At 56.9% G+C, this 10,764-nt stretch overlaps 2 protein-coding genes across 4 annotated transcripts in view; one reads left to right on the top strand and one right to left on the bottom strand.

The window, feature by feature from the left end:
* Positions 1-7,107, bottom strand: part of FLI1 (Fli-1 proto-oncogene, ETS transcription factor) — a 133,439-nt gene extending 126,332 nt beyond the window's left edge. Inside the window, exon 1 of one of the 3 annotated variants that reach the window (XM_043873374.1) lies at positions 7,084-7,107. The gene's annotated coding sequence lies outside the window, so the exon portion shown is untranslated. Of the gene's footprint in view, positions 1-450; positions 475-1,157; positions 1,181-7,083 lie in introns of those variants that run through there. The other 2 variants (XM_043873407.1, XM_043873390.1) reach the window with 2 other exon arrangements.
* Positions 29-8,979, top strand: LOC122674837. The gene is made up of 3 exons (XM_043873417.1): positions 29-154; positions 355-1,305; positions 1,852-8,979. Exon 3 carries the CDS (start codon positions 3,963-3,965, stop codon positions 4,866-4,868), a length of 906 nt encoding a protein of 301 aa, XP_043729352.1. The 5' UTR covers positions 29-154; positions 355-1,305; positions 1,852-3,962; the 3' UTR covers positions 4,869-8,979.
* The last annotated feature ends 1,785 nt before the right edge of the window (positions 8,980-10,764 follow it).

Raw genomic sequence — 10,764 nt, forward strand, 5'->3', positions numbered from 1 at the left:
CTCCCTCGTCTTCCCTCCCCCCACACCCCCTCTCCTTCCCCCCACCCCCGCCGCTCCTGCTTTTCGCATCACACACACTATATAAATATACGCGGAGATGCCCAGATACATTCATGCACTGCGCACACAGGATACTTGTTCCCGGGAGATAAGAGTGAGCTGGGAACAATGCCGGGGTCCACGCCCGGCGCTCGCGCCCTGATTCCCAAAGTCTGCACGAACCCCTCCCCCCGCCCCCCTCCCCAACCTTCCCCCAAAGTCCAAGACCGAACGCCTTTGGCCTCCTTCCTTTTCCCGGGGCCGTTGGCCGAAGGTGGCCCTCCTGACTCATTCACTTTCCGTTTCTTCCCACAGATACGTTCATTAATGTCTTTTCCAGCCGGAGTCAAACTTTTTTGGGGGGTGGGGGGCGGAAGAGTTTACTGGGGCTAAGGATAACCTGGAGCCTACCGCCCGGGAAGATCCGGACGCAGACCGAAGCCGACCGACCATTCGAAAGTGCATCCAATGGGAAGTTTTCCACTCAGGGCCCTCGGCTGCGGAGTCGCGCAGACTCGCGGAGCAGCCACTCACCCAGCGACGCGGACGCCGGGCGGTTGCGGACGGACCCCGGCCGTCGGGGGCGTGGACTCGGCTCCGACCGCTGCGAGCCTAGGGACGCCCTCGGGGCGGCGCGCCTCGATCCTGGGCTACTGAAGAGCTCCCGGCGCCCGCCGAGGGATGGTCCCTGCGGCACCCCAGGCCACCTCTCCGCGCCTTCTCGGTCAACCCCCTGGCGCATACCCCCGACCCGATGGCCCAAGCCCTGGCGCCCGGGTCTCAGCCTCCCAGGCAATGCCACCTTGGGCCCCAAGAAACCTATGCTACGACGAGATGATCCGTCCAGGCTGGCCGGCGGGTCTGCAAAGCCCAGCAGGCAGCATCCATGAACCGCCCAGTCTTCTCGCGGGGAGACCCCCGGAACGATACTCCAGACTGTCACCCCATCCAGTCCTGAGGCCAGCCTCCCCTCGGCCCGCCCTGCAGGGCCCTGCGACCCGAGGCCTCCCGAGTCCCCCAGCACTGCCCCCCTCCCGCTCTAGCTGGGGCCCCGAGGGGACCCTCGGGTGCTCTTGGCCTGACTCGCTTCTTTCTCCCCGGCTTCCGAAACAGGTTACCTTGTCCACGCTCTCCAGACCACGCTTTGGACTTTCTCACTTTTATTCAAGAGTCCATCCGGAGAAGGAGGGGGGGAAAAAATCCAGAGGAGATCCGAGTCAATTGGAAAGAAAAAATTTCAAAAGGGTGTCCACAGCGGCGAAAAAGGTGACTTATTAATTCTTTATTTCTTCAGGAGCACTTGAGCCCGAGAGCTCGTTGGCTTCCCTCCCTCCCTCCCCCCACCCCCCTCTCGAAATTAGTCTCATCAATTCAGCTCCAATTTTGGGTTCGAATACAGACACGGGTCTGAACGTGACCAGACCTGGAGTGGCGGGTGCAGCTTGCCAGCAATTGAGTCTTGGTGTGTGTAAGGGGGAGTGGGGTGGGGGGATGCGGTGGGGGTTGGATGGAGGCCGGGCCGGCCCCCCCACCTCCTGTCTGCTTCTCAATCCAGGGGTCTGCTCGGGGGCTCCCCTGGGACCGCCACATCTGGTTACCGCTAGCGGGGTCAGTCCCCCCCTTGCCTGGGGCCACCAGTTCTGGAGTTCAATTAAAAGAAATCAGGCTTAACCCTTTCCTCCCCTCAGCCCCGCCGCCCGCCCTCTCACTCTTCTCTTCAGCATTTCCACATGCTTTCCAGAGAGGAAAGAGGTTAAAGGGAAAGGAAGAATGAATTACATCCTTTCAAACCCCAAATTGTTTCCTTTTCAGCCCAGACTCTGCCGACCTTCAAACGACAACAAGGCTTTCAGGAGGGCGCAGGGAGACAGCTTCCCACCCAGATCCGACCAGAAACCCGGCACCCTCGGCCACATTCCCCCTCTTGCAGGCCGAGAGAACTCCACTCTACCACCGGAGGCCCCCTTCCTGGCGCTGGGCAAACACTCAGGCCCTTAATGGCCACCGCAGGCCAGCCAGCGGCTCCCCTTTCTACACCCAGTCCTCCCGGTACTTGAGAAGCTACCCCTGTGGCAAAACATTGGCCAGGCAGCTCTTCCCAGCTCCTATCCCAACAGCTTATAACAGACTGCATTCACTGCTCTGGTCAGTAAGTCACCCCAACATCCCTCGTACCCCCTCAACTCCTTTTAGCAGAAGCTGCCTCTCCTCGTGGGAGAACTCAATGGGGGACGAGAGTAAAATGAAAACTTGCTCTCCTGTCTGAGCTGTGGAACTCAACAGCACTTTCTTTTTCTGCCTGCAAAACCAAAGCTTCTGGCAATTTCGTAATTTTGAAGGTGGCGGGGAGGGGGAAGAGGCTGGCATTGGCATAGCTGTCATCCTTTAGTGAGTCACTGACTGGCACTGATGTCCTGGCTTTTGGTATTTACCAGCCCCTCCATGAGGAGCTCCTGTCGGTTCACAAGCTAGTCTTCCCAGAAAGAAGAGCCCCTGCCCCAACTCGGAACAGCCGTCAGAGAGACTCTGAGCCTCCTTGCAACCCGTGTTGGCATGGTGGTGGGCAAAGCTGCCCACTTATGTAACTCTGGGTTTGAAGTCCCACTCCATGCTGCTGCTGCTGCTTTTTTAAATCCCGAAGGGGGAAAGAAGCCCTAACCAAACACAACAGTAAACAAGTCTGCCCTGTTTAATGTGGTTACCACCAGACATCTGGAAAGATGGTTTGATCCTGGCAGCTCACATTGTTTTCACGAGCAGCCAAAGAGAATATTTCGAATGTTTGCATTGAGACAAATTGATAGAGAGCCTGTGGTGAGGCGGCTGCAGATGAAAACTGTCTTGAAGCTGGGCAGGGGGGATCCTCTCCCCTTCTCTTGCCTCTCCCCACCCCTTCTCTATCTTGACCCCCTCTTTTGCCCTTTCCCTTTTCCCCCTCCTCTCCTTTCTCCAGGCCCGGGTAGGGGCTGGTTGGTTATCCCAACCCACACACTTGCTCACACCCTTTTCCTGGCTCACCAGAGACTGCCCTGCCTCTCCTTTTTCCAGACTGGGCAGGGTTGGTGAGCAGCACCTGGTGTCCGCTACCATCCTGCCCACCCCACCAGCCCCGCTGGCTTTCAAGTCCGAGGAAGCTCACAGCCGAGGAAGCCTTGGACCGGCGCTTAAAACAAAAACTATCCACTGGGGGAGCGGGGGTGGGGGGGGGCGGTGGGGGGAGTGGACGGACCAACAAAACAGCCCATGACACAGTTCTAAGTCTAAGGTCACTTGCAGAAAGCATGCCCGGGGGGGCGCATATTCAGGAAACCTTAGGACTTGGGGCATTCTTCACTGCAACTGTGGTGGGGTGACTTGCCTCTAACCATCCGCACGCACTTGACAATATTTTCAAAGATGCGGAAGTCCTGCTTCCCCCGGGAGGGGAGCGGCGGGGGTGAAACGTGTCTTGGCTCGCTCAATGTCAGCCCTTTTGACCCGGTCAAGACTTTTCCAGACGAAGCTTCCCCGGGTTTCTTCGGCCCCGGCCCGGGTTGGGGGTGGGAGGACGCGACAACCGGAGCCGGGTCCCTGGGGTGCCTCCTAGACCTCGGGACGGCCGGTCACTTGAAACCCCCGAAAGATGCCAGGCTTGGCAGAGCGTGTGGGGCGGGTCCTTCCCCCTCCGGCCTCCCTCCTCGCGGCCCCTCCCGTCCGGCCGCCGCGGCGGGTATTCGAACGGGCAAGGCGGGTGGGGGAGGGGGGCGCGGGGGAGGGATGGGCGAGCGAGCGCCAAAACTCCAGACTGCACAACTGCAGCTTCAAGTGTCTGGCCCCTCGCTCGAGGCCATAATTAATTTGAGATTTATTTTTATTGGAGAACTCGAGTCTCGTCTGACCTTAGCCAAACAAGGCAGCTCGAGCCGCCCCCTGGACGCGCTTGAATGCCGGGGAATATTTCTGCAGGAAGGCTCTGCAGGCGCGCCTGCTTTGAATTTGTTTCTCAGACTTCATCTACTCACAGATTGAAGGAAGATTTAGAGCCTCTGCCGGCCCGGCCCGCTCCCCACGCTCGTTCTTGCCTTAGCGCCAAGAGGGTTCAAAACGCTACGTGGGAGGCCGCGGCGGCGGGAGGGCCCGGAGGGGGAGGGTCTCTGCGCCCCGAGCCCGTGGCGCTCCAGGGCTGGGTCCCCAGACCACGCGGCGTCGAGGAGGAAATCCCAAGGGAGTCGGAGACTGACCAGAGAGCGCAGGCTGACAAGAGGTGGAGACCAGCCAGGTGCCGGGACCCTCACCCGGTGGCGGCGCCTGGATGGGGGGCTTGGGGGAGGGGAGAATTCGGCCTCTCCCAACCTCCAGCCGCCCGGCCTCCTGGCCGCTCCAAACAACGTTCTAAGTACAGACCTGTGTCCTTGAAACGCCGTTTCAGGACCTGCCGGCCAGATGCTGCCCCTGGGCCGTGCCGCGGCGAACATTCTGGGGCTACCAGCCTCCTCTCCTCTGGTTGGGGGAGGGGGCGGGGGTGTCTCCCCCAGAATGCGGGGTGGGCTGAACCAGCAGGCGGGTTGGTGGGGGAGCGAGAACTAGGAGTCAGAGACGGAACGTGGAGGACCCTGCCAGTCTCGAGTGGGGCGGCTTGGGGCCTTCAGGGATGGGCTCCCGGCGCTCGGCCTCTCAAGTGCCTTGTCCCATGCGGGCACCTCGCGAGGACCGGGTCCGGGTTACTCCACTGGGTCTCCTGCCCCTCCCCGCTATCAGCAAGTGGAACGTCCTGGTGGACGTTCGCACTGGGAAACCCGGCTCCCTGGGTTTGTGTTCTGACTGTGCACCTACCCGCTCTGTGGCCTTGAACAGGTTGCTTAACCTCTCTGTGCCTCGGCGTCTTCGTCTGTGCGTCGGCGTTTTAAGAGGATCTACCTCAAAGGGCTGTTGTAAAGGTGAGTGTTTAGACCTCGCCTAGCAGTCAGCACAACTTTGCCCTCGTTGTTTTTATCTTGGCTCTCTCCCTGGCAACCGGTGTCACAGTCATGTCTCAATGCCTCAGTTTGTCACTTGCAAAATGGACCACCTCCTAGGGTTGTTGTTACTATTCAACAAGTTAGTACAGACACAATGCTGTCCCCCTTTCCCTTGCTCTTTCCAGCCTCAAGCCCGCCTTACGCGGTCTCCCTTGAGCACTTGGAATCTAGATCGCTGCCCGGGTGCAGCGGGCACCCTTGGTTCCCCAGGGCCCGGCTCCTGACCTGACTCCTGGGGCCCGGGTGCCTGGACCCCCGGGGTTTGTCAACAATCTCGGAGCCGAGTGCCTGAGGCGGAATGGCAGGGGCTTGGCAGCCGGGGACTGTTTGTGCCCCCTCTGGCGAATGGCAGGCGTAGGGAGCCTGCGGAACAGACCCAAGATTGTCCGCGCCACGCGGACCTCTCGCACTCATCAATGCACCCCTTTGTGCAACAATACAAACTTTGTGGCTGCTGAAAAATCCATTTTTTCCCCTTGAAAAGAGCTCCTGCGGCGAGCGGCTCCCCTGGCGGCCAGAACTCATAGACTGCCGCCCTCAACCCCTCCCCAGCGGTCCCCTCCCAGCGGCCGGGACCGTTTGCTGTCTCTCTGACTCTTGGCCTGGGGTCAGGCTCCCGGGCTCCCTGAGGTTTTGGGCCCTCGGGTGTTTTCACACTCGAGGGGGTCCCAGAGGATGGGAGAGGGACGACAGCTGCCCGCCCCGGGGCAGCTTTGCAGCCTTCGGGGCAGAGCCGGGAATGAGAGCTGGGTTCGCCGTGCCCCGCGTCCCGGGAGCGGCGGGCTGGGAGGGGTGACCGCGTCCTTAACCTCTCGGGAAAGCTGGACACAGCGAACCCAGCACACGGTAGTCTAAGTCTGCTCTGCCACCTCCTGGGAGACACCGGTCCACCCTGCCGTTCACTGACTAGCCATCCACTGATTCAGTCGTTTTTCATTCATTCATCACCGAGAGATTAAACACCCCTTCCCCGCCAAGCTTCCAAAACCTGGCTTCCCCAAAGTGCCTTAGAGACACCTTCAGACCGCAGGCGGGGAAGACGCTACTTGGTGTGAGCGGATTTCCCTTAAGAGAAACAGGAGCAGCGATGGACGCATAACCGACGCCCCCGGATAAAACCCGAGAGTGCCCACGCCATGGAGGTCCCGGGTCCTTTCGGGCGGTCACTCCACGCAGCATTAGCGGACGCTGAACGCAGAACGAGGGGGCGGGTGGGCGGGGGGGGGGGACTCTCTGGGCGGAGTTTCGAGAAGGAGGGGGCGGGGCCGAGACCCAAGAAGCTGGGAGTACTTTTGACAAACGGCAGTGGTCCTTCCTTTTCCGAGCTGGGGAGGCTCTGGGCCGCTACCTGGAAGGCGGGAGGTCGCGCCTGGGCGGCGAGAGGACCTCCCCGCGGTCCCCACCCCGGGCGGGTCCTCACCCTCGGCCCCGCCCTGCTGGCGGATTTTCACTAAACGTGTAACCCAGATGTCCTGGCCTCGGTTTGTTTACATTCTTGGGAACTGTTGTGGAAAAGGAAAAAAAAAAAAAAACCTAACTCCCTTCGACATACTGTCAAATATAGGAATCTGCGCTTTCGAGAGGCCGGTGGGGCCAAGGAAGCTGGGCTTGAGGACTGGGGTCTATCGAGCTTATAGGAAGAGCGCGCCGCGGTCACTCGCCTGCATCCACACGCACACACCCTCACACTCGCGTCCACGCACACCCTCGACGCGGGGGAACCTGCCGTGAGCGGCGCGGCGTGGGGCGCACGATCTACAGGGGCCGGACGCTGGCCCGCGGGTCCCGGTGAGGGTCTGGGCTTCCCTGCAGGGCCCTCGCACACCATTCTCCCAACCGGAGCGGCCAAGAGTCTTCGTCCTCAACCAGGCATCCCCCATCCGATTTAGTTAGGGCCCCTGGTCTAGACACACCTGCAGAGAGAGCGGTCCGTGGCCCCCACCTCTTTAACGGAAGAAAGGAGAAAGGGGCTCTAGGTCTGGGCAGAAGGTGGAGGGCGGGCTGGGGTGGGGGTCATTACCTGTTTAAAGACGCTGTCATGTCTTACCTTGACGTAAGACGACGTGTCAGGGACTGTCTGAAACATCCTGGGTTGGTGAGGAAGGGTCAGGAAGGCCCAAGGACCAACCTGTGTGGAAGAAACCTCAGTCACTGGCGAGTGGCGCAGGGTGAGTCCCTGAGGGGTATGAGGGAGAAGGAAAAAAGAGGGAGGACAGGAAAGCTGCAGGGTGGGGATGTGACTCCAATCCACCTGGACCAGAGAGGGAGAGTGGGACGCCGGTACCCTTGCCTTTCCTCTGCTTCTATCCCTCAGGCGGCAGGCTAAGGGGTGTCTCTTTTCCTACAGTCCTGTAACCTTCATCTATGGGCAATAGGAGACACCCTTCTCCCCCAGGGCTCTCCTAGTCTCCTACCTGGAGGTGCGGGGGGCGGGGGTGGGGGGGGAGTGGCGGGGAGGGGGGTGCCTTGGCCAGAGAAGAGGTGGCAGCTAGTATAGAGGTAGACCCCCTCACCAGTGCCACTGAAGGCCCCAGGAAACATATGTATAGAGTTGCCAGCTCTGGGGCCCTGGGAGCACAGACCTTCTGCTTGACCTACCACCCCTAGGGCTCCACCATCGACCCTCTGTCTCCCTCTTCCCTGCTGGGGGGCCACTTACAAAGCTACCCTGGCTAAGGTTCCAGAGATCTACAGAGGCCCCTTTCCCAGAGTGACTCCCCCCACCACTTTCAGAAAGAAAATTGGGTTTCCTGCAGGGACAAAGACAATGAATGAGGTGGCCTCATTTCTAGTGGCAGGGGAGGTGCTGTCGGAGGCTTGAATATTGGGACTGAAGGGAGCAAAAACTGCCCTCGGATGCCAGGTGCCTCTGCGAGAGTGAGTCTCTGCTTGGCCAAGTCTGGCCGCTGTCTCTCTCCTCTTTCTTCCCTTCCTCTCTTAAACCATCTCTAACGTGGCAGGGTGCAGCTTCTACGGCAGCCAATGTGTTTCTGATAAAACACTTTTCTCCCCACTAACAAATTCCAGCTTTTTGGCTCCTGAAGCCACAACAGACATACGCGTTCAGGGATCAGGTACGTCTCTCCAGGCTCCCACATTCACGGTTCTCCCCCACTGCCCTCGCACCAGATTCGCCCCATTCTCTTTGAAAGTTGGAGGGAAATCTGCAAGAAGAGAGAGCAGGAGAGGGGGAAAGGACAGAAAAGAAAACCTGGGAGAGAGTGAGAGAAAGAAAGAGCCCAGAAAGCTTCTTGGCTGCAACTCGAGCAGGCAGCTGGGACCCTGCATGGCCCCCAGATATCCCGCACCAACAGACACCCACCTTCGATACTCCTTCCTGATCCCCTTCCTGCTCCGCCAGCGGGAGCCGGACTCCGGCAACTCCAGGGTGTTCAAGTTCTTGGTGCGAATCCTCTGCCCCTGGACTCCAGACCCTTGGCAGAGCGAAATTAAATCTGCTGGCTGTGACTTGTGCCTTTATTTCCAGCATACCCAGACAGGCGCCCTCAACCCCAGCACATCCTCGGGGCTTCAGGAACCACTCAAGTCTATGCGTCTCCTCCCCTCCGGTCTCTCTCCAGCTCTCTTGGTCCCACTCCCGCTTCCTCTCTCTTTCCGTCTTTTAATTTGATTTCCGTTTTCTTATCAATATCTCAACTGCTGTCTGATGAATTGTCCTAATGGACAGCCACCCATCTGCCTCCAGCTGCTTTTCCAGAGACACCCCCCCACCCCGTGTTACTTGAAAATGTCCAGGATCACCATAAACCACCGTGTTTCAAAAATGTAGAGACACACAGCTGAGTCCAGCCAGGAGGGGAGGTGGAAACCAGGACCTTCTTTAAGCTGGCTACTTACTTTCGAGTGATTGCAATGCAAAGAATTAGTCTTTACATTTAAATAAGACGAGTGACCTCTATTTTTCAAGACAGCAAGAGAGACACAGATGTATTGAACAGTCTTTTGGACTCTGTGGGAGAGGGTGAGGGCGGGATGATATGGGAGAATGGCATTGAAACATGTAAATTATCATATGTGAAATGAATCACCAGTCCAGGTTTGATGCATGATACAGGATGCTCCGGGCTGGTGCACTAGGATGACCCAGAGGGATGGGATGGGGAGGGAGTTGGGAGGGGGGTTCAGGATGGGGAACACATGTACACTCATGGCGGATTCAAGTCAATGTTGTAAAGTAAAATAAATAAATAAATAAATAAATAAATTTTTAAAAATTTTTTTTAATTTTTTATTTTATTTTATTTTTTTTATTTTTATTTTTTTATAAATTTTTAAAAAATAAATAAATAAGATGAGTGACCTCTATTTTGGTTTTTCAAGCCCTTAGTTACTTCTTTCTCTTGTTTGGTCCTCCTGATTCACATTTTCGAGGCAGCATCTCTAAGAGCAAAGTGGATTGTGTTAGGAAACCAATGCTATTATGGGATTTTGATTTTAAAATACACATTTAAAAACACTCTTGCTCTAGCACAACATTGTAAATCAACTATACTTTAATAAATAAATAAAAGACACTCTGGTTAAGGAGTGGTTTCTGGGTCCTCAGATTTGTGTTTCCTTGAAATTTGGAAGGTTGCTCATTCTTTGCCTTCCACTGGTAGACCTGGGGGTCAGATTTGTGTGTTCATGCTCACAGAGCCTTTCAGTTGCCCCACCCCAGGGCCACTCTCCGCAGACCTGGTCTGGCTAATGGTCCCCTCCAGCCTGGGCCATTTTCCACATCCTGGGCTCCTCTCTCCAGAGCCTCCCGTAAAAGGGAACACAGCTCACTGGGCCCCAGACCAGAACCTTGGGGTGGGAGTTCGAGTGACAGAGAAAGGAGCAGAGGTCACAGGTAAGAGCAGAGACTGTGTCAGTTTGTAACAGCAAAACCTCCAGCTCTGTGCACCTCTGAGAATTAGTTTCTTCAGCCTTCCCCTCCTCTTCCTTCCTGGAGTATCCAGATTGGGGGCTACTTCGGTTCTGGACACTGAAATTTTGTTTAGTGCCAGCTCCTTCATCTCTGCCTCCCCGCTTCCCCCAACTGACTCTGGAAATTTCTGACCAAAAGGCAATGGCTTGGATTCCGTTTCTGGAGAAAGCACGCTTATCACCCAGATCTCCCCATGTGGGGGGTATGGACACCGGCGGCAGGGTTATTCATTATTTCCTTCTCAACAATATCCCGATTTTTCTCTCCATCCCTCCCCCAAAGCTCAACATATTGAAACATTTTGCTGCTTAATAAGAGCGGCCAGGGAGAGCTGGGAGGTGAAAGGCCAACCCTGGACCGTGACTGGGGCTGCTGGGGCTGCCGGCTCTGCGCTGACGGCCAGGCTGCCCCCGCCCAGCACATTCCTGGCCACGGCTTAGGAAAACAAGACAGCGCTGGGGAGGGGAAGGGGCTGAAGTACCAGGGCCATGGCCCTGTGCTTCGGTTCTTGGGATTCTTGGAGAGCTCGTCTTCCCTCCCAAAGGGAATAAACACTACTGCACACAGCCATGAATAAAACAGAAGGTGCTCCTCCGTTAGGTAATAATCCTACACTGATGTCATGCATTTTAAAGTAAGTTCTTTTTAAGAAAGTTAGAGATTTAAAAACGAAGAATGAAGACTTCTGCTGTCATAGAGGAGATGAAAATCTAAACAGATTGTCTAACTAATGCCTCACCACCCAGGTTAGGTTTTTCCATTGTTGGTCCTTCCTTTATTTTCTTTTTTCCTCCC

This window comes from Cervus elaphus, chromosome 2, assembly GCF_910594005.1.
Source record: "Cervus elaphus chromosome 2, mCerEla1.1, whole genome shotgun sequence".
In the NCBI taxonomy this organism is placed as follows: Eukaryota; Metazoa; Chordata; class Mammalia; order Artiodactyla; family Cervidae; genus Cervus; species Cervus elaphus.

What these genes read in the sequence shown, in the direction of transcription:
- LOC122674837 (XM_043873417.1), top strand. Translation starts at nt 3,963, where the DNA reads ATGCCGGGGAATATTTCTGCAGGAAGGCTCTGCAGGCGCGCCTGCTTT.